Below are 24,181 nucleotides of genomic sequence, written 5' to 3' on the forward strand. Positions count from 1 at the left end.
CACTTGTTAGCCAAGATGGTCTCGATCTCTTGACCTCATGATCTGCCCTCCTTGGCCTCCCAAAGTGCTGGGATTACAGGCGTGAGCCACCACCCCCAGCCCCAGATGCTTTTTTTGAGGATTATGTAAATAAGGTATTATTTTATTGGAGGATGAACAGTAAGCCCTCAGTATATGGTAATATTAAATGCAATAGAGATAAATGAATCCAAGAGTTCTCAAACCTTTACCACCCTCCACTCCCCACAACCAGGTGGAACAGGTGCTCTGTGTCTGATGTCATACCGCCTTGGCCCTCTTCTGACTTTACCGGGGGCTGTGACAGACATTTTAATTCATTCTGAGTATTTCTCCCACTTTAAATTGGTGCCCTTTCTCCATGCTTTTGTGCTTTCTTCAAAGCCATAGAAGTAGGCAAAGCCCAGGATCAACCTTGGGTCAAATGAGGATGCCAGCTGATGGCAAATGCCCTATTCAGCCTTTGGACAGACAATTCCCCCAAGGCATTCTGAAGAGAGTCCTAGCAGAGTTGAGTGCTCATTGTCCACAGCAGCAACCTTGGTAATAACTCTGTGTTGAATTTTCTTCTGCCTTGTCTCACTGTCTCTGTTCCCTCACTCCTATTTTCTAGAAACATGCCTTAATTACGCTACCTTCACCCAAGTCCCTATCTCAGGCACTGCTTTTAGGACCCCCAAATAAATATTCCAGACTTTTTTTTTTTTTTTTTTTTTTTGAGACGGAGTCTCGCTCTGTCGCCCAGGCCGGAGTGCAAGTGGCATGATCTCGGCTCACTGCAAGCTCTGCCTCCTGGGTTCATGCCATTCTTCTGCCTCAGCTTCCCAGGTAGCTGGGACTACAGGTGCCCACCCACCACACCCAGCTAATTTTTTGTATTTTTGGTAGAGACGGAGTTTCACCCTGTTAGCCAGGATGGCCAGACATTTCTTATATAACTCTCTGCCTCATGCTTAAGAACAATTCAATGGAACAAAGTATTTCAAAAGGAGAGAGTTAGGGAAGCGTATTTATGGAGTGTGGGGGATCTAGGGTTAGTCATAGGGTGGTTTTCACATGGATTTTTCAGGGGTTTTGTCTTTAGAACATGTGCGTTCACGCAGAGTTATGGTTAGATCAGTTTATCTTTGATCTTTAATCACATGGTCTGAACAAACTGTTATTAAAATAATTTAAGCTTGGGGTTGGGCGTGGTGGCTCACCCTTGTAATCCTAGCACTTTGGGAGGCTGAGGCAGGTGAATCACCTGAGGTCAGGAGTTCAAGACCAGCCTGGCCAACATGGTAAGACTCTGTTTCTACTAAAAATACAAAAAATTAGCCAGGCGTGCTGGCAGGCATCTATAATCCCAGCTATTTGAGAAGCTGAGGCAGGAGAATATCTTGAACCCGGGATTTGAAGGTTGTAGTGAGCTGAGATTGTGCCATTGCATTCCAGCCTGGGCAACAAGAGTGAAACTGTGTCTCAAAAAATAATAATAATAAAATAAATAAATAAATAAAAGAATTTGGGCTTGTGTAGCTTGTGATACCGACCTTAGATTTGGCTGGCCCAGTTAATTTGATTTGTGTTTTGCATGTTGTTGTTTTTATGGGGTTTCTTTCAATTTTCAGTTCTCCCTTCACAGGTTAGCTGCTCACAGGGACAATTTTCCCCACTTTTATAACTTTTAGGTTTGTATTTGTCAGAGTTCTCCAGAGAAGCAGAATCAAAAGGAGATATATAGATAGATAGACACATAGATAGATAGATAATATGTAGAGATAGAGAAATAGAGATATTTCTATTGAGGAATCAGCTCACACAATGGAGACTAGTGAATCCAATATCTGTAGGGTAGGTCAGTGGACTGCAGAGCCAATCTAGAGACAACATGACACTTAAGTCCTCAGGCCACCTCTGTTGGGATAATTCTTGTTGCCCAGGGGAGGTCAATCTGATCTATTAAGGCCTTCAACTAATTGGATAAGGCCCACCCCCATTATGGAGGGTAATCTCCTTTACTCAAAGTCCTCTGATTAAAACATTAATCTCATCTGAAAAAAAACACCCTTACAGGGAAATCCAGAAAACATGAGTGACTAACTAAGTATCTGGGTACTGTGGTCCAGCCAGTGGACACATGATATTAACCATCAAAAGGTCATATGATTTTTTCTCAGCCACATGATCACAACTTTATTATTCCAATCAGTAAGGTATTGCTAAATTATTACTTGACAGTCATAGAAGGATAATTGAAAGTATAATTATATTTGCATAATTATAATTGAATTGTATAATTCAATTACACAAAGTATAATTGAAGGTTTTTTCTATTTCTGTACTGCTGTCTGAGGAATGAAACCTACAATAAGGTTATAGGTAGAAAAATGGAGAAGAGAAAGTTGACTTACCCAAGCGTGCACAGTGCCAGGAAGTCTCCCGCCTTCTGTTTGCTCAGCCTTAGGCTAGGTGACCAGATGTACATACAGCTGGTATCCTTCAGGATGGGATTTGAAGGCTATAAAAATTGCTGCTATAAATAATGGCCCTGTTACAACCTTGGTAGCCCTACTATTAAAGTTTTATTACTTTGAACTAAATATCATCCTCTTCAAGCTACTCTTTAAAATACCTTAATAATATATTTTAAACCTAACATCTAAAATATAATCATTTCAACATATTCTTAAGATAAAATTGATCATGAGAGTTTTACATTATTTTTGGTAATTTTTATTGTGGTAAACATATGTAAAGTAAAATTTAACATTTTAAACATAAAATGTACAATTCAGTAACATTAAGCAAATTCATATTGTTGTACAACCATAACCACTATCCATTTCCAGAACTTCTTTATTATCCCAAACGGAACCTCTGCACCCATAAACAATAACTCTCCATCCTCCCCTTCCCCAGCCCCTGGTAACCTGTATTCTACTTTCTTTCTTTATGAATTTGCCTATTCTAGATACTGTATGTAAGTGGAATCATATGTGATTTGTCCTTTTGTCATCTGGCTTATTTTATTTAGCATAATGTTTTCAAGTTTCATCCATGTTGTAGCGCGTGCCAGATTTTTAAGACTGAATAATATTCCACTGTATATATAAACCACATTCTGTTTATCCATTCATCTGTTGATGGACATTTGGGTTGTTTCCACCTTTCGGTTATTGTGGATAATGCTGCTATGAACATTGGCACAGAAGTCTTTGGCCTATTTTTTTTTTTTTTTGAGAAGGAATCTCACTCTGTTGTCCAGGCTGGAGTGCAGTGGTGGGGATCTCGGCTCACTGCAACCTCCACCTCCCTGGTTCAAGTGATCCTCCTGCCTCAGCCTCCAGAGTAGCTGGGATTACAGGCACCCACCATCACACCTGGCTATTTTTTGTATTTTTAGTGGAGATGGGATTTTACCATATTGGCCAGACTGGTCTCAAACTACTGGCCTCAGGTGATGCGCCTCCCTCAGCCTCCCAAAATGCTAGGAATACAGGCGTGAGCCACCTTTCCCGGCCTGGGCTACTTTTAAAAGTTAAAAATCTTAGGACAGAGGAAAAGGGAGAGGAGGTGGTAAGAGTATATAAACAACCTGGATCATAGTGGGAGACAGTAAGGGATTAGCTGTTCACAGAAGAGAGAGAAAGAAATCTACTACTCATTAAATTGTCAATATGGCTATGTTCTTAGGCATATGGAAGTAAGCTGGAGGATCTGAATTGAGGTAAAGGAATGGACAGGAAGGTAGAAGAGGACTGAGATTGTGGGGAGAGACATAGTAGAGTTTAACCTCGAAAAATGAGGCACATGACCTCATTATTTGAGGGTGGGGCCCAACACCTGAATCTGTACTTTATAGAGCATGGGTACGCTTTCATTTCTTTAGATAAATCATCCATTTCTTCTATTGTGTTTCCTCCCCTTAGCCCTGGCCTATGTGCATTGATTAACTGCCTGACTTTGGAAGCCACTTTACTGCCTCTGAACAATGAAGCACAGTTGAATGCTCATAGATCTATATGCTGGCAGAGACCGTTATCACTACACGTCAAGTATCTGTGATTTCCTCCTCCTAAGAGAAAGCCTACAGTATAGAGTCTCCCTCATGGTTTATCTACCCAAGTCCTGCACCCAAGACTTGTTTAGTGAAGCTACGGAGGGAACATATAGGCCCAATGATTGTATTCAGATCTCAGCTGCTCACTGGATCTGCTCAACAGTACAGTGGGAATACCCTGCATTGAAATAAGATGCATTCAGCATCCTTACTATTGTGTGAACGATTCCAGTCAGGATTCCTGCACTGGTGAGAAAGAAGACTAGGAAATCTCTCACATCTCCAACTCTGATTTATAGGATTCTATAAATGTAAAATCAATAGGCATAACATTCAGCAAAATTTAAAATAAAATTTTATTTTATCTTATACTTAAGTTCAGACAATAGCATGTGGTGTACATTCAAAATTTTTGACAGGTACAGAGCACATTAAAAAATGAAGACATGATCAAGAAGATGTAAGAGACAAATAGACAACAACATTCTCCCTGAATCTGGAAAGAAGCAAGCAATAAGACCATGAAAGGCGGCTGTAAAACAGGAAGAGTATTCTGCATGTGTTGCCCACAACTAGGGCAGGAAGCCATTTATGTTAGCGTGTAACAGAGAGAAAACAGAGGATTTGTACAGCTGAGGAAATAAATGGCAGATGTTACCCAGGAAGCAATATAATGTGGTAGTTAAGTAACTGTATTCAACTATCGAATTTAATTTTAAATCTTGGTGCAGTGCCCACAAGCTGTGTGATTTTAGTCCCCTTGATAATATAAACTTCATTTCTCTCACTTATAATAAAGAGACACAAATGGTACCTACTCCACCAAGTTATGAAGAACACATGAAACCTGTAAAGCACTTACGATAGTGCCAGAACATTGTGAGCACACGTGATATGTTGGTTGGCATTATTATTAACGGCTTATGTAAATTCCCAGGTAATGCATAATAACAATAGAGACTGTGACAAGCCCTGGCTTACATAAATGGTCAGCTTCGTTTTCCCTATTTCATTTGACATGTTATTCCATTGTACACTTTGAGACAGGGTCTTGCTCTGTTGCCCAGGCTGGAGTGTAGTGGTGTGATCATGGGTCACTGAACCTCAAACTCCTGGACTCGAGTGATTCTCTCACCTCAGCCTTCTGGGTAGGGGGGCTACAGGTGCATACCACCATGCCCAGCTATCATATTCCCTATTTAAAAAGTTGTACACGGGCCGGGTGCGGTGGCTCACACCTGTAATCCCAGCACTTTGGGAGGCCGAGGCAGGTGGATCACAAGGTCAGGAGATCAAGATCATCCTGGCCAACATGGTGAAACTTCACCTTTACTGAAACATACAAAAAATTAGCCAGGTGTGGTGGCACGTGCCTGTAGTCCCAGCTACTCAGGAGGCTGAGGCAGAAGAATTGCTTGAACCCAGGATGCGGAGGTTGCAGTGAGCCGAGATCGTGCCACTTCACTCCAGCCTGGTGACAGAGCAAGACCCCATCTAAAAAACAAACAAAAAAAAGTTGTACATGACAGTTAACCAATACCTCCATAATAATAATAATGATAATAATAATAATAAAAAGAAAGTAGGGACAACACTAAATCATTAGCAATTTGAGCACATTTCCTCCAAGGCATATGTTATTTTTCAACTTGGCTTCAATCATGTATCTTTATATTTGGTTTTATTGTAGCCTTTAATTCACATAATACTTCATTAGTATGTATTATTCCACATAATAGTCCTTTAAGTAGATGGACCATACTTTAGTTTATTATTCCAGCCAGAGAAAAGCACTGATGTGCTTATGGGCAACTGGAAATAAGCTAGTGTTGGAAATAATTATGTTTATCAAGCCAATAAAGATAAGGAGAAGTGTAGTGTTAAGGGTCACTTGCCTCCCACAGCCTGAAAGTCCTTGTCACAGCTGATCTTGAACATAGCCAGCACCCTTGTTCTGATCTGTTTGGTTTTGGCACCATAGATGATGGGATTGATGACAGGAGGCAGCAGCAGGTAGATGTCACCCATGACAACACGCACAATGGGATGAAGGCTGTTTCCAAAGCGGTGTACCACTGAGAGGCCAATAAGTGGCACATAGAAGGCGAGTACCACACCAATATGTGACACACAGGTGCCAAAGGCCTTGGCCCGCTCTGACTTGGAAGGCAGTTGCAGCACCGTTCGTATTATCAGAAAATAAGACAAGGAGATGAACATTACATCCACTCCCATGACCAGCAGAATGGCAGTAAGACCATATACCACATTGGGCAAAGTGTCTGCATAGGCCAACTTCATCACATCCTGGTGGACACAATAGGAGTGTGAGAGTACATTGGAGTGGCAGAAGGCCAGTCGCTTGATCAGCAGAGGCAGTGGGAAAAAAAAGAGGGATCCGCGGACCACAGCCACGATGCCAATCTGGGCTGTTACTGTATTGTTGAGCACTGCAGCATGGCGCAGTGGGTGGCAGATGGCCACATAACGGTCAAAGGCCATGGCCAGCAGGATGGTGGATTCAATGGCTGAGAGGGCATGAATAAAGAACATCTGGGTAAGGCAGGCCTCAAAGCTAATCTCTCGGGAATCAAACCAGAAAAGTGCAAGGATCTTAGGCATGGTGGATGTGGATAAGGCCAGGTCAATGGCTGCCAGCATGCAGAGAAAGAGGTACATCGGAGAGTGCAGGTTCCGTTCCGTCCTTACGATGAAGACCACGATGCAGTTTCCAAACACTGCCACTACATACATGGAAAGGAGGGGGAAGCCAACCCAGAAATGGGCTTTCTCTAGTCCTGGGATACCAATAAGCACAAAGGTGGCATGTGTGAAGTTGCAGGAACTCATAGCTGGAACTAAGGAGGGGTGACTGGAGAGGGTGAGGTCACACTGGCAGTCTGCAGGGACATAGAGCACAATCAGAGAATGCCCTGGAAACTTGAAACTGACATCCCACCCCTTTTGTCTCCTCCCACCCCCACTTAGGGTCTTTTATAAGCTCTGAGGCCCTCTTCCAAAGGGGGAACTGTGACAGCTCAAAGTCATTTATGCATCACTACTCTCAAGGTTTATTTAAATTTTTAAAAGGGAACCCTGGGAGAGCAATGTTTTTTCCAAAATGTAGCCTTTCCAAATTCCCTCAGATTCTTCCTACTGATCCATACCTTCATTGTCTGGATATTTGGTGACCCCTTTTTTCTGATATGTGTTAAGAGATACACTTTTGGGAGCTCCTTCCAGATAAGGCTGCCTTTCTTATTTTACTTTCCCTGCTTCCTTCCCTCCACTTTCTTTCTTTCTATTATTCCTTCATTCCAGAAGCATTACTAGCATAATGTATGCATTGAATTCATGCGAAAGAGAGAGGCATGATCACAGAGGAATCTTCCTGTTTAGACTTGAAACATGAGTAGAAATTAGACAGAGAGTGGAATAATGGGTGTTCCAAGGCAGTGAGGATAGGAGATAACTTTGCAAATTTTCAGGATTCCCGGTCCTCAATTCTAAAGTCAGCCAGAGGAATAAGAAGCACAGCAATGACATTTTTTTAAAGCTTAAAAGAACATAAATAAACAAAAACTAAGAAAAAAAAATGCCAAAAGCCAATCTCTTTCAGATTAAAGGAAACTCATCTGTGGCCATAAAATCAAAGGTAGTGTCTCCCTCTGATGACTTCTTCAGAGATGAAAGTGCTGTCAGGACACTGGTGAGTACCTCCACACCTGAAAGCTTCTTCCAAGGCCACTTTAATTGCATCCAAGGATAGTTTGAGTTGAGTCCTTACTTTGGAGAAGTATTATTAATTTTACAATGATATTTTTAGAGCTTTGTCTTTCCCAAAACTTGTGCCAACAAGTCATTCATCTCAGGGGAGACATTTCTTTTTTAGAAGCCCAGTGTTTCTTTGTCCCGACTCCCTACCCTCACCTGAACACCTGGTTCTGACTTCACGAAACTTCTTCTCTGCTAGGTTGCCTGGGTGCCTTGGTCTTTAGAGCTGATTTTCTCTAGAACGCCAAAGCCTTGGCTGCAAGGCCTAACTTTTGGAAACAAATGATGCAGATGTCTTCATTGATTATCTGTTTCATTGAAACAGGTTAGCCTGCTTATATTGCACTCCCCTAACCCCAGAATTCTTCACTCGTCATCTGAGTTCTTCCTGCAGCTGGGAGATGCCCTCCAATTTGGTCTTAATGTAGAGGGGTTATATACCAGTGATCTTAAATTACAATATGATAACATTAATACAAAGAGATTAGAACCGGATTCTCCCCATCTTGGATAAGCAAGGAAGGACAGATTCGGGGTTCAAAGGTTACAAACCCATACTTCTGCCTCTACTTTCTCTTCTCCACCTTCAGAACTTGTGCAGACAAAACAGCTAAGCTCCTTGACAAATATTAAATATCATATTTGGCTCCCAGTTGCTATCAGAACATGAAAAGCCCTTTTCAAAGGCAGATGATTGCATCCTTTAGTGAGATACAAGGTAGTTTGCATCTTGCATCCATCCATCCATTTCTGTATCCATCATAGCTTGGGGAAGGGGATACAGAAATTTAAACAAATCATGCTGTAATGTGTGGGACAGAACTAAGGAACCTTCCCTGAAGAGAGGCCAGATCACTAGACCACTGTGTTCCAGAGAAATGGGACCCAGGGTGAAGAAAAGAGCAGGCATGGAAGGAGATCAAGGGGACCACAGTGACGTATATTTCCTTTCTTAATGCCTTTTGCTATGCTACCACATGCAGTGCTGACAGATAACAAGATTCTTTATTGGCCCCAGAGCTGGTTACTTTCTTAAACCCTCTCTCTGCAGAGCATATTTTCTGCCTTGCTGGTACCTGCACATGCTCACTAGAGTATAAGACTTTGGGCCATCATCTCATCTCCCAAAATACCTATCCTGAAAGATCTCACGTCACCCTCCCATGTTGCCTGGCATCCTGCCTAAAGTAGACTCCCTGCTAAACCCAATTTCAGCTTCTCTTTGGGTCGAATGTGGCTGTTGCATTCATTTTCACTTGCCTTTCCTGATTGTTGCTAAGACTCTGGGACATCTCTTCCCAGTCCATAAAGTTGTGGATGGGACTGCAAGGACTTCTCCCTGCCCTGACTTGAACCAGTATGTGGGGTCTTCAAGGTCCCTTAGGATGGCAGGAGCTAAGGCTGCCTGACCCCAGGTGAGGGTGCACTTACCTGAGAATGGTACAGTCCTACTTGGAAAGAGCAGCTGGAACTGGTTTTGCTTTCTGGTTCAGGCCTTTTTTATAATGCCCCTCAGAAAGCCCATGGGAACAGGCTGTGGAGTATGAACTGAGGCCCCAGGGACTTGGCAGACAGAGGAAAAATATCTCCATGTCCACTTGTGTGCCATTCCCACGGGCTTCCCACTATTCCTGTCCAGGGAGAACAACCTCAAAGCACCCACTGCCTCTGCCATCACTCCCACACTCACATATACAGGGCTTTTGACAATCTGCTCCCACTCCTCCAAGCTAACCTAAGCACACAGAGTCAGCCAGAGGATTAGTGTGTTTCTTCATGTGCCACTCTGCTAGACACAACAGACAACATGTGTGACTAGGCATGGTCCTTGGGCTTTAGGAGTTTGCATCCTCTCTAAAACTACAAAAGTTTAGTTCCATAATTCAAAATAGGGACATGCAATTCTCCATATCTTTCCCTAGCCTTTCTTCTGGTTGACAAAACAGCCCTTAATATATCAAAGCCACCCTTCATTGCTCCTGGATTATAGATAAAGCCCAGATGAGATGACAGCTTTTTGTCCTAGGTCACATAGTTAATTAGAGATAATATTGGTTGGAGAACCATGTATTCTGACTCTTTGTTTATTCACATTAAACAAATGTTTGTCAAAGGATTACAAAGTTATAAGCAAAATAGATAAAAAAAACCACCCCAACCACCTTCTCCAGGATATTGAGGTATCCTCAGTACCTCAGGATGCTTGATGGCTCTCTTCCAGTGACATGTCCCCTACGTCATACCCAGCAGAGTTACCTTCATACTTTATTAATATTTAACACTAACCTGTTCTATCTGCCATCCTTTCTAAGTATGCCTCACACAGAGTCTTACCTTGTCATCATCACCATAATCTTTGAACACAGAAACAGAGTTACTTTCTCATCAATCAGCCATTAAGTATTTATTGGTCACCTATATCTGGCAATGGAGTTAATTAATTCATTCATTGTGTAATAAGCACATTCTCAATGCTAGTTTTGTGCAGGCACTGTGCTGAGTTTAGGGTGACAGAGGTGAATAAGACAAAGTCCTTGCCCTAAAGTATTCACGGACACCTACCCAAAGAAACCTGAAATAGTATGAAAGAGCAGTGAATGCCACAGATTTTTATGGGAACTTGAGAGGGGTATTTATTTAGTCATTGGGTGGGTCCAAAAAGAGCGTATTTCAGCAGACAGAAAATCATGAAAGAAACAGAATTTTCTGTAGAGGAATTATGAACAATTGTAGCTTGGCTGAAACATAGAATCACCCAAAAAGGAAATAGAAATTGAAGAGGTCAATGGATGTGAACTGATGATAGGTTGTGAACTCAAGGACTTCATCCTGTAGGAATTGGGAGGTGAATAAATGGTTTTAAACAGGGACATCACAAATAGATTTGTGTTTCAGATTGCTATTCCAGAAGCTGTTGGGAGGGTGAATTTGAGGAGGATGAAGTGAATGTGCTTATGAATTTAGTTATGTGAGACAAAACTTAAGATACATAGCATTTCCTCATCCTTCACATCCAGTTATTGAACCGATCTTGTCTATTTTTCCTTCTAAAAATCTTTTGCATGTTTCCTCTTATTTCCATCTTCACTACCACTACCATGTTCAAGTAGCTACAACAGTAGCCATGTGACTACTAGTGCTCTGGCTTTTAGGAAAGTCCCCAACTCATTGTGAGCTTATGCATCTTGGTCAGAGCATGACTTTTGTTCTGCAACCCACCCAGTCTTGGTATCTACATTACCAATTTCCTATAGATGGAAGCTTATAAGCTGCCAGGATTGTTGGACAGGAGGACTGTCCACAGGTTAGTGTTTGTGAGGTGAGGTGGGGGAAGAGAATCTGTAGAAGTTGTGCGAACATCTCAGTTGTCCTTGAGGCTGATGTTCCTTTTTCTCCTTTCTATTTTTAGGACTCTGAGTATCTCCATCCTTTTCCTTCAGCTCTATTTGCTATCCTCTGTAATAGTAGTGTATGGAAACAAATAAACAAAACCCTAGTCTGTAGGACTGTATCATCTGAACCTTTCCATCTTTCCACTTCGGATCTGCCTGTAGCTTCTCTGGATTTTTGTTTTTGCTTCATTGTGAGTTACAGACATGTAAAGATGATCTGTGGGGGTACATATTAGGGAATAGAAGGGGAAAGAAATATGTAGAAATAAACTGGCAGTTTATTCAAAATATAAATCACCTCTCTAAAGTGGCCTCCTAAGTTTTACTATTACCTACATTCATTCACTAGACAAAATAAGTTTTATGCTGGAAAGTGAAAATAAGGCTTCACAAGATTAGGATCAGGGTATACTAGATCATATGAAAAAGAGCGAACTTTTTATACCAAATAGCAGTACTTGGCACAGTATTCTCCAAAATGGGAAATTTCATGAAAATACATTTGTAGATACGAAGAACTTTCTGGTATAGGAGAACTTTGTTATCTTCTTGTATGCCATCAAAATCCTTACGTATCAAAGACACTATTAATTCATTAATTCAATGAAGAGTAAAAGTTACAATGGAGCAGACACTATAGATAGAAATGTGGAAACAACAGTGAATAAACCCAGTCCCTGACCCCAAGAAGTGAGCTCAGAGTTTGTTGTGGGGAGAATGGTGACAAGAGAGTTTGGAAGGAGTTGTCTTGAGAGAGAAGAACAAGATGCTGCGGGAGCACCTGCAAAGGGCACCAGACAGACCAGACAGGTCAGGAAAAGTCCCTGAAGAGAGCCCCTTGTATTCTAAGTCAGGAGAAGGAACGGAATGAGAATGCTCTAGGTGGATGTAGGCTTAAAAGGGATAGGACATTCTTTACTGGGACTTAGGACATGCAGGTTGTTTGTCGTCTCTGGGGCATTGTACAGAGGGCAAGCAATGAAGCTTAAGAGGTAAACAGAGCCAGATCATTAAGACATTCTACTATTTTTACTATGTGGCAGGCCCTATTTTAGGGCTGGGAGATAGCATAAATGGAACCAATTCTTTACTCTCAAAAACCTAATTGTTGTGGTAATGAAACCAGAAAATAAATAACATATATGTAATATACTGGGGTATAAAAATGTTAAAAATTAAAAATAAGGCAGATAAAGATGAGAGTGAATACAGGCAGGATTTGAGGGAGAGGTGTTGTTGTTGTTATTATAAAGGGCCCTGTAATAGGGTGCACTTGAGCAGAGATCTATATAAAGTGAAGTGTAAGTCATGTGGGTCTCTGGAGGACGAACATTCCAGGTAGTGAGAATACCATGTGTAAACTGATGTTGAAGCATGCTTGACGAGTTTAAGAAAATATTTGGAAGCTAGTGTGGGTCACATAGAGTGAATCACTGGCAGAGCAGTAGAAGATAGTATTGGGCTGATGGAGGGAATATAGATCATATAGATCTTTATATGCTTTTACAGTGACTGTGAATTTTTCCTGGGTAAGACAGGATGCCATTGGGGTATATTGAACTTGATCTACCTTGTGTATTAAACTGATTAGTTTAATCAGTCTAACTTCACTATGGGGGAAAATAGACTGTAAAGCAAATGTGGATGAAGGAAGACCCACCAGAAGGCTGTTATAATAATTCAGGTCCAAGATGATGGCTTGCATCACAGTGGTAACAGTAGAAGTGGTATAAAGTGACTTGAATTTAGACATCAATATCTGAGATATCTAGAAGAAAGGGTCGCCAGAACATGCAGATGTAGCATTGGAGTGATAGAAAAGCATCAGGGATAACTACAAGTGCTTTATCTCAACAAATTGGAAGGCAGAGTTACTGAGTTGGGAAGACTGCGGGTGAGCATGCTTTTTCCTTGATGGGAATATTAGTGTATATTAGACGTTGATTCTAAGATGATTATGAGACATTCAAGTAATGATACTGATACATAGGCAGTGGGATGAGTCTGAACTACAAATATTAATTTGGATTTTGTCAGCATAGAGATGGTACTTAAAGACATGATACTGGATGGGATGACCAAGGAAGGGATTATGACAAAGCAAAAAGGTCTGAGAACAAAGTCTCAGGACATTCCAACATATAAAGATGAAGACTAACAATAATTGAAACTGAAATGTTGATGTCAAACAGGCTGAGGATTTGACATAATTCTTACAGTACTATAAGTACTATAGTCATTTAATAAATTCCCTATAGGGAATGATGAGGAAACCAGAAAAGAAACAGCCTATATGTAATACGTTGGGGAATAAAAATGCTAAAAATTGAAAATAAGGCAGGTAAGGATGAGAGTGAATACAGAAAGAAATTGAGGGAAAGGTATTACTATTATTATTATTATAACATCAAAGGCCCTGTAATAAGGTGCAGTTGGCAGAGATCTGCATAAAGTGAGGGGGGAAGCCTGTAGATATGAATGATTACTTCTACTTCATTTCTGTACCTGATACCAACTATAAAGCCCATCTTAAATTAGTGATATTAGTGTGGCATTGAAATATATGCTTTAAAAATTTTGAGAATTAGTGGACATACCCAGGGTGGAACAAATTCTCTTTCTGGATAAAGCCATTACATGACTATTATGACACAAATTTAAAAATGCATAAGTAAATGACCATAATTCATTTGTAGTCACTTTCCATTTCTGTTGGGGCAGATTGTTGATGGAGGGCTGAGAGAAATACCGAAATATGCTTGAGTCAGGAAAGATCATCAGGTAGAAATATATTTGTAAGGTTTGAAGATTTGATTTGGGCTTTTTCTCCCTAATTTGACTGAAAATTTCTAGAGGTTAGAGTGGTGGTTTTTTAAAATTAATTCTTTTACTTCTTTATGTTTCCTAGTAAAAATTACCTGAACTTCTCTCTATATTTATATTTATAAATATAAATATAATGTACATATATAAGCATATAATTTATAAATATAAGTTTATATATATGTTCATATAATTTTTAGAAATATAAATTATATATAAATTATATACCTATATATTATATTAGAGGTAGCAATATAGCATCAAAGTTAAGAGTGTGGGAGGCTCTGGAGTCAGTCTGCATGGATGTGCTCTGCCATCAGCAACACCAGTTACTAGCTGTTTAAGCAAGCTACTTAACATTTCATGCCTCAGTTTTCTTATTGATAATAAAAGCGATTATCTTATAACATTGTTTTAGATATAAAATGTGTTAATACACACAAAAAACACTTAGAACTATGACTTGTCAGAGCAAATAATAAATGGCAATCGAAATTACTAGAACAGTTGGAAAATACTACCTATTTCTCACACAGGAGTGACTTTTCTATAATGTGTCATTCTAACTGCTATGAAGTAGATGAGATAATAATAGAAAGGCTGTTGGCAGGGACAGAAGGCAACAACAGTTTAGACCCAACAGTGGTGTGAGAAGGAGAATTTTTAGATGTAAAGCTAATTTTAGGCTGTTCATCTCTTCTATTCCATGTCTTCACCTCCTCATCTTGGAAATAAAGTAGTCAAACTAGCTGATGTTCTACATGCATTCTAGCTTTAACTTTAAATGATTATATGCTTAGCTTCAATGGCACCAGTTCTTTGGTTGTTTTTGTTTTTAATTGGTAACATGACCTGAAGTATACCATCTTGAGGGGTCCATCTAGTGCTGGAATTCTAAAATTTTATGTTTCTTTGGAATGGAGAATTTTTATCATACCTCTACATATCTGTTTGGTTTTCACACTGTAGATGATGGGGTTCGTTACAGGGGGAATCAGCAGGTAGGTGTTAGCAATCATAGTATGTATATAGGCTGGGGCTTGTTTCCCAAATCTGTGAACAAAGAACAGGCTGATCAATGGAATGTAATATATAGCAACAGCCACAATGTGGGAGACCCATGTGCCAAAGATTTTCTTCCTCTCTTCTGGGGAAGCAATGCTAAGGACAGTCCTAATGATCAAAACATAAGAAAGGAGGATGATAACTGAGTCTACACCAACAGTAGAGAACATGGCAGTCAACCCAACTGCACTTTTGATTCTGGTGTCTGTGCATGAGAGCTTCATCACATCAGGGTGGTAACAGTAGGAGTGGTGGAGTACGTGGCTGTAGCAGTAGGAAAGTCTTATAAGAAGTGCTACCATTGGTGTCAGCATTAGGATCCCCCTGATGACATTTGCCACTCCAATTTGAGCTATTCTGGAGTCAGTTAAAATTATGGCATACCTGAGGGGATTAGAGATGGCCATAAAACGATCAAAAGCCATGTACAACAGCACTGAGGATTCCATGACAGTGAAGGATTTAATAAAGAACATCTGGGACAGGCAGGCATTAAAGCTGATTTCCCTCATTTTGAACTAGAATATACCCAGCATGGTGACCAGAGTGGATATGGATAGGCTGAGGCCATTGGTAGACAGCATGGAGAGGAAATAGTACATGGGTTCATGGAGGCTGGGCTGAGTGATGATAGCGAAGAGGATCAGGCTGTTTCCCAAAAGAGCAGTTACATAGAGGAAGCAGAAGGGAATGGAGATCCAGGTGTGGAAGGCTTCCATCCCAGGAACACCAGTGAGCAGGCAAATGACGGAAGTGGAGGTGATAGTCTGCAAAGTTGACATGCTGAATTAAAAGTACAAAACAAGGTGAGAGCTTAAAACAAAAAAAAGCTATATTCGTTTGTGTATTGATCGAATTAAAATAATTTTATTGTACAGAAAACTGACATGAGTATTTATATAATATGAAACTACGAATGGCGCATTTAAATTGATTTAAAAATGTCAGATTTCAACTGCTGTAGTGGGTACTTTGCTTTGTCTTTGAATTTGCCTCAGCATACAATCTTTCTTCTCTAGGGCACTTTGCTGGCAGCTGTGTTTATATCATGTGACCGGTCCTCTGATAATTCTAGCCATAGACAACCGAACTAATAATAAACACTTTACCCCAAATTTGCCAATCATATTTCATTCTTTCTGGCATGTTTAAATTGTGCTGAAGAGGTAGTGCGTTATTTTTCCTCTATGGTTGTCTCCAGAGAAAAATTCACTGGGGCTGTGGAACAGCAATATTACATTGGTGTGTAAAGCAGAGAAGCTTACAGACAATTTGGTAAGCCAGAAAATATGAAGAAAGTGATCATTATAATACAAAGTCACACATAGGAAGTGACAAATAAATGGCTTCAGCATCTAAGTATTAAATAAACCCTTACAATGTGATACCTGGCGTCACATTTGGAAGAGATGGTGAATTAGAACACAGATCTCCCACCAGGCTTAGGAAGACAGGAGGCGACCCCCAGCTGATAGAGTGTGCTGCCACCTTCCATCACAGTTCTCTCTTCAGTCGGCTTGAAGACTAGTTCTCCAGAACAGAATCTCTCTATTTTGTTAAGACATACTTCTTAGGAGATACCTAATTGAATGTTACTGTTTTGTTTCGGAGGGAAAAATATAACTTTATTGCAAACATCACATTTCTTTTTTCATTGAGTACGGAATTGCAGAAAGGTAGATGGGTATGGGTGAGTTGAAGATAGGGGTGAAGGGAAAATCAGAGATTAGGGCTTTGGCTGCAGAGGGCTCAATCAATGAGAGATAGCTAGTTGCAGGGTAACTATTCTTCAGGGGAAAAGAAAGGGTGCTGGGTGGCTGACAGTAAGTGTTGATAAACGAGAGGATGGAGAGGAACCTCAACGTATCCAGACTCACACATTCACCCTGATGAAGTGCCACCTCAAGAATCACCGAAAGAAGTCTTAGTGACAAAAGGGGTAGGGATTTAACTAAAATTAACAGAAAACTAGAGGAACAATAAGAAATTCTAGGTTACATGATTTGGCCAAATAATGAAACTATAGCTTTAGATTCTGAAATAACGTGTCCTCAGGAGAGTGATGAAAATATCTAAAATGTATGATCAAACCTCTTAGAGAAATAAGAAGTATAGTTAATGTATAGTATATTTCCAAAAAAACAAAAAAGAGAGAATTTTAAATGTTCTCACCACAAAGAAAGGATAAATATTTGAGGTGATGGATATGATAATTAGCCTGATTTGATCATTCCTCAATGCATACGTGTATTACAACATCACATTTTATCCCACAAATATATACCATATTATTTGTCAACTAGAAATATGATAAAATAATTTTAAAAAACCAAAACACACTAAAATGGAATTAACAGAAAGAGAGCATTCAGTAGGTTTGTAGAATTTGGAGAAGGCTTTCTAGAAAAACCAGTGCTTGAAAGATTTCTGCGTTTTATATAAGTTGAGATGAAGAATTCCCAGGCTTTCAGAATGGCCTGTGTAGAAGTGTCGAGCAATAATGCACTTATAACACTTCTTCTCTTGATCTTGTTTTACTCTGTCAGGGACATTAACTGAGTATCTGGATCTTACATAGTGCTATGTTAGAAGCTAAAGGACAACACAAATAAAACCCCTCTTAGAGAGTTTATAATCCAGTGAGAGAGAAAGAGCAGAACCGTTGTTCAGTAACTTCAATATCTCATATACATTGATGAATAATAAAAATGGTTATGAAAGTACAGAGGGGCTCCATTTATGTAAATTAATTCAGGCTTTCATGATTTTTAAAACCCATGCAATGTCTGAGTTGTAATTTTTGTCATTGTGTTGTAGGAAATTTTATGTAACCACTTTAAAAAATTAAATTGCTATTTGAATAATTTCTCTTTCATCCTAACTTCTTCACGGTTCCCATTACTTCATTTCAACAATTTATTCATTTTCATTTTTCTTGGCAGTTTTTTCCTCCTTCTTGCTGAGAGATCATAAACAAAACAAAAGAAAAGCATAGTGTATATAGTTTGACCTGATCTGTGAATGATTTCTCTCCTTTCCATCACTCTACAACCATATCTTCTTGCACCCTTCCTACATTCACTCTGGGCTCAGAGACAAGAGGGTACCTTATTCTTTTTCATAGCCAATAACTCCACTTTAGCTCCTGACTATCAACCATGAACACTTGGTTCAGTTCAAACTGAACTGAACTATGTATATACATATACAGGGAGCCGAGTTTGCTGTGTCAAGAATCAAGGGACTCTTACTGAAAATAAAAAATGACTAATTTTAAATATCCACTACATGCCAGACAGTGTATATCAGCAGTGTCAGAGACAAACAGACAAACAGATAAATGCTATTGTTGTAGAGTGTATAAGGATAGGTTGTATCTAACAGATAAGGCAGAAGAGATAATAGTGTGGAGTGGCAGATTTGGAGTGTGTGCATACATGAATGTGTCTCTTTGTGTCAAGAAGAGCCAGTTCCAAGAATTTTAACAGACTGTATGACTTATAACTGTGTGAAGTTTTGATGGGTAGATGTGAGTTTATAAAGATGAAAAACAGGAGAAGTGTGCTTTTGCAGTGCCATTGATAACATGAGGAGAGACATGAATGAAAGAATAACATAAGGCAGTTTGTTGGATAACTACAAGAGAAGGGGTGTATCGAAGTCTTAAATGTGAGGCTAGGTGCTGTAGGAAATGAAGCTAGAGAAAGCACCAGAGGTCAAATCATGAAAATCTTGAATTCCATGGAAAGTGTAATGAACTTAAATTTTTGCAGAGCATCAAGAGCCAGACATTTCTAAACATTTTATTCACCTTTTATTGACCACTGGAAGCAAGGAGCTTTGCTTTTAATAAGTAAATCATTTTCCATCTCTTCTCATTCAATGCCAACAAAATTCCTTTCCCTCTTTAGTATCTTGTTTAGTACCATTGGTTGCTTTTTTGCAGTCTGCAATACTCAAGTTTTACTCTAACTCAACAATAAAAGCTTCCCACAGTTTTATATAGATATTTCCAAACCATTCATTTCAACCAGGATATATTGAATAGTTTTCATAATTAGCCTTGTGCTTTGATAGTGATAGTGAGGGATACAAGACATAAACCCTGTTTCTTTCTCAATTTCCTGCTGTATCTTTTATAAGGATAAAAATTCCTTTGGAGAACAGTCCGCTTTGGTTATTATTCCTTCACCTTCAGTAACAATCTGAATTCTTTCCCTAATGACTCTGAAAATCCTCCAAATGATGTCACCCGTGATTTTCTACATGCCAAGTCCAAAAGTTTAATCTCAGATTTGTTTTTCTCTCCCTCGTCTCAACTTTTGGCAATGTTTACCTCCTCCTCCTTGAAACTTTCTCCTTCATTAGCTTCAATGATGGTTATTCTGTGAGGTGTTTTTTTTCTTTTTTCTGTTTGTCAAACAATGGTTTTGTTCTCTGCCTTATAAATTGTGGGATTCTAGAGGAGTCTGCTTTTCTCCCAAGAAGTATCTCTTCTTTCTTTGCTTTTCATATGCTCTCCTTGAGATATCTTGGTTATTCTCATGGCTTTAAATAGCACTTATATCCAGAAGACTCATAAATCTGCAATCTAATTATGGCATCTCCAGAGTTCTATGTTTTAAAAGTTAGCAGAATCTTTAACGCTGTGGCAAAGTTTCTGGTTTTAAGTGTAAAGGTAGTAATGAAATGTGAAAATACAGTGAAGCAATCAAACCTGTAATTTAGAAAAATAATTGATAGCAGTTTGGAGAACAAAGCTCCATGCTTCACGTGGTGAATGGAAGGTAAATAAAATACTATGGCAACCCCTGAGGGACATCTTCACCCATCATCACTCAGTTACTTCAACCTCTGTATGAGACAAATAGAACTCATTCTCTCCTCGCTTCCAAACCTGGCTCTTCCTCCTGCTTCATTTATCAGCAAATGGCATCGAACTCTAGTAAATCACTTAATTAAAATTACTACCCACCATATGCACACACATGTGTGCACACACACACCCTCGTCTTTCTCTCTCTCATCCCTTACATATAAAGATTAGTTTTTAATTGATTATACTCCTGAAATGCAGAAAATGAGAACCTCGGGAGGTCTATATAAGAAGGCCAAGCAATTGTTAGTAGTGGGTATTTGAAGCTGTTATTTCATTGTGTTTTTCTTACATTGAAAAAATCTTAAGTGTTTATATCTGAGACTAGAGGGGGGCTAATGAATATTCTTAGAAGGAGACACTAAATTTCCCCCAAGCTTCTCTTTTGTGCTGCCTTCACTCTCAAATCTTTCCGACCCATCCTCTGCAATTCATACATACCTTCATTTTCTCTCTTGCGAAATAAGGTATATTCTCTCAACTAATTTTCCTGCCCACTCAGATTATGATGATACTCTTCTTTCACTGCACTATTATAAGCTATAGCTTGTGGCTTTCTTAATCTGCTGAACTAGACCGTATAGTGTCATCAGTATTCTCCATGCTATTGGCAATGGTATCGCTATCGTGTGTAACTGACCTGGGTTCAGATTCTAGCTCAAACACTAACTAGTTTTGAGACCATCTACACCATTAATAAAAATATTGCTCAAACACTAACTAGTTTTGAGACCATCTACACCATTAATAAAAATATTGCTCAAACACTAACTAGTTTTGAGACCATCTACACCATTAATAAAAATATTACTCATAGAAATAGCTACCATTTACTGGACACTTGTTTTGTGAACATTATTGTCCTCAGTGCTTTATAAGCATTATTTTAATTCTTACTATATCGTCATGCAGCAAGTATTATTAGATTCACTTTAAATTAATTTTTCTGGCAAAGACACTGAGTATCAGAAGTTCTGAAACATATTTGAAATCACACACAACTAGTGAAAGTCAGAGCTGAATTTTTAACCCAGGTGTTTTTAATTCCAAAGCTCATGCTCTCAAAAACAATTGTTTTACTGAAATCTACAAATAATATAAACTTTCTGTGATCCAGTTTCCTCATCTATAAGACAGGATATGCACTGTGTCTAGTACCAGTAGCTGGCATGCAACGTGCTCGAAGTTGGTAATTTTTCATTTTTAGTAATAGTTATTGGGCATAGAAATGAGATTCACTGACTGTGATAAATATATTAGCACACTGATTAAACCATTTGACGAAAAACAAGTTATCTAACCTGTATCAGGCAGAACAAAATACCCATTCTCTACATATTTCCTGAGAATAAATAATTCTGCAAATTCTACCATCCTCCTCAGCCCACCATCCCAACATCTAATCTAATTCTGCACATTGTGAGGAAATTATTCCCTGTGGGTGAGAAAGTCCAATTCATCTAGAGTCAAGCATTTTCACTGAACAAAACAGTTTTACTTACAGAGCCCATACAGCAGTCCGGCCTGTTCCTTTCAGGCTGACTCAGAAGGCTGAGAGGCTTTAGATTCCAGGGGAGGGCCAAGCTTTCAAATATGAGGAGACTTATTCCAGCCTGATTGGAGACAGGCACAGAGCTGAGAGGCCAATTCCTGGTGGTGGTGCTACTAACTCACTGTGTCTTCGGGGTGTGGAGATTCCCAGAAGGACTTCTTTTGCCTCATATAGTCCTTTTATATCCGTTTCATTATGCAATTACTTATGGTGGCTATGTGCTTTATGGGCTGATGTAACTTTTTGTTCATGTGTCATTTACTCAAAAGCTTTTTTATTTAACAGCTTTATTGATATATAATTCACATACTATAAAATTCACCCATTTATAGTGTATGATTCAATTGTTTTTAGTAAAGTCACAGAACTGTGCAAAAAACATCATCACAATTCAATTTTAGAACATTTTCATTACCCTTAAAAGGAACCTCATAATCACTGGCAGTCACTCTGAAGGAAATTTTAAAAGACAAAATATTGTATCAAATTGCTAAATGGCATCTCCTATTATGAGTGAGAGTCCAACTCCAGCCCTTAACTCCTCAGTATCTATTATTACTCACAGTAGCATGGTTTCATTAGCCTGCCTGTGGTTCTTTGCAGCAGCAGTCTTTCTCTTATAGATAAAAAATAATTCATTTACTCATCCATACATACACCAAGTAAATAGTTCATAAGAATGTCCCATATTCTAAACATTATGCTCAGTGATAGAGTTTTTTTTAAGAATACACCATAATTCTTACTGTTTAGGGTTTTAGTGTAGAAGATAGGTCAACCAATAATTACATGTTAACCCATGATAAGGTTATCCTAGAGGCATGAACCAAATGTTTGGTGAATACGGTAGGTAAAAATCTTAGTTCACAACTTAGTTGTGCATAAAATACAGTTTCATTTATTTTTTGTAATTTTGACCTGTTTATATTTTGAAGTCCCAACCTACCAGGTTGAAGAGAATTAGTCACAATAATTTGGGGTTCTCCTTACTTGTAGTCAAATTTTGAAAATCTTGTATTATATCAAGAAAAATTGTGGGTAGATGGGTGATTGATTTGGTCAATGATGTCACCTTCTGTCAGGTTACTATTGCTCTCATTAGTCTTTAATAAATAGAATGCATAGATTGCTATAAGTTGTCCATCTTGTCTACTTAATGGCCTCTTTAAATCCTTAGATATTCCCACCAATTTTGGACCACTCTTTGGGCATGTGGGGCTTGGATTCATTCTCGGTTTCTGTCTCTTACATCCTGCATTTAATCCATCAGTAAATTTTGTCAATCTCTTTGAAAAATACAACCAGAAATTGATCACTCTTTATCATCTCCAGAAATGTCACCTTTATTTAAGTCACAATTATCTCTCACTTGAGTAATTTCAGTAGTTTCCTAACCATTCTCCCTGCTTCCGATATTATCTCCTCCCCACTATCAAGTCTGTTTCACTACTGAAAATGTGATGGCCTGAGTGATTTTCTTCTTCATAAGGTAATAAAAACAATAAATAACAAGAACAATAATATTTTATTATGCATTCTACATCCATGATACTATGCCAAGTGTTTGCAATAGGCAGGATAATGGCCCCCAAAGATATCTATGTCTCAATGCCTGGAATCTGTGAATATGTCACAGATTGTAAACGGACTTTGCAGATGTGATTAAAGTCAAATAACTTGAGATAGCGAGATTAGATGGATTAGCTGGGTGGACCCAATATATTCACATGAGTCTTTAAAAGTGGAGAATGAGAAAGATGGCAGCATGAGAAGGATTTGATCCACTGTTGCTGGCTTCGAAGATGGCAGAAGGAGGCCACAAGCCAAGGAATGTGGGAAGCCTCCAGAAGGAGAAAAGAAGAGAATTGATGTTTCCCTATCCCCTCTATAAAGAAATGCAGCCTAGTGATTCCTTGATTTTAGCTCAGTGAGATCCATGTCAACTTTTGACTTACACAACTCTGCAATAATAAATTCGGTAGAAGAATCCATTATTAGTTTGATTTATGTCTTAAACTATGTTTAAACCAAAAGTTAGAGTTTAAATAACTTACTTAGGTTTCTCAGTTATAAATGGCACAACCAGTATTCAAAGCCTGGGCTATCTGACACCCTTTCAGTTTTCAAAACTCAAGTCTTCACATGACCATCCATCCACCATTACTTTCAATTCGAGTCGTCTACACCCAAAAGCCTTCATGCATGCTGATGCGCCAAACCGAATGTTAACAGGTTGTCACTTGTGCATGCTTATACCTTGCACATAAAGGTTTTTTATTGTTGTGTTTCCTCACAGTAAACTTCTTGAGACCTTTGAAAACACTTTGCCTACCAAGTTGAGCAAATTCTAGGGCTGTGACTCTTTTCCCATTAGTCTCAGAAACTGTTTTGGAATAGTCACATATTTTTATTCTTATGGTTGAAAGAATGTTACTCTTATAAGAAAAATAAAGTTACTATAGTGGTATCATGTAAATTTTATGCCAGAGCTTAGTACATGAAAATGAAACTAGTGTGCATACTGGTCAAAGCACCAATACACACACTGGTACACATACTTCAAAATATGGCTCTTCTCACTGCCCTATTCTCATGCCAGCCTAGCAGAACAGTAGTTGGTAATTTAATTAAACTTT

At 39.0% G+C, this 24,181-nt stretch overlaps 1 protein-coding gene across 2 annotated transcripts; it reads right to left on the reverse strand.

Moving 5' to 3' along the window:
* Positions 1 to 4,401: 4,401 nt before the first annotated feature.
* LOC104665190 (olfactory receptor 51E2) lies at positions 4,402 to 21,698 on the reverse strand. Of its 2 annotated transcripts, XM_030918527.1 has the most exons (3): positions 21,496 to 21,698; positions 9,991 to 10,069; positions 5,741 to 6,963 (listed from the first exon to the last, which is right to left on the reverse strand). In XM_030918527.1, exons 1-3 carry the CDS (start codon positions 21,502 to 21,504, stop codon positions 5,951 to 5,953), a joined length of 1,101 nt encoding a protein of 366 aa, XP_030774387.1. In that variant the 5' UTR covers positions 21,505 to 21,698; the 3' UTR covers positions 5,741 to 5,950. The 2 variants fall into 2 exon arrangements, with proteins under 2 accessions (XP_010365266.1, XP_030774387.1); XM_010366964.2 differs by lacking the exon at positions 9,991 to 10,069 and having other exon boundaries at positions 4,402 to 6,963.
* Positions 21,699 to 24,181: the final 2,483 nt, after the last annotated feature.

The sequence above is a fragment of the Rhinopithecus roxellana genome, chromosome 15 (genome assembly GCF_007565055.1).
Source record: "Rhinopithecus roxellana isolate Shanxi Qingling chromosome 15, ASM756505v1, whole genome shotgun sequence".
NCBI classification, from domain to species: domain Eukaryota; kingdom Metazoa; phylum Chordata; class Mammalia; order Primates; family Cercopithecidae; genus Rhinopithecus; species Rhinopithecus roxellana.

Bases quoted from the DNA above. Each gene is read 5' to 3' on its own strand.
- LOC104665190 (XM_030918527.1), bottom strand. The intron at 6,964-9,990 runs GTGGTTTTTTTT...ATGTCCCTGCAG, and splicing joins TCCTGGAGAAGGTGGTTGGG to ACTGCCAGTGTGACCTCACC.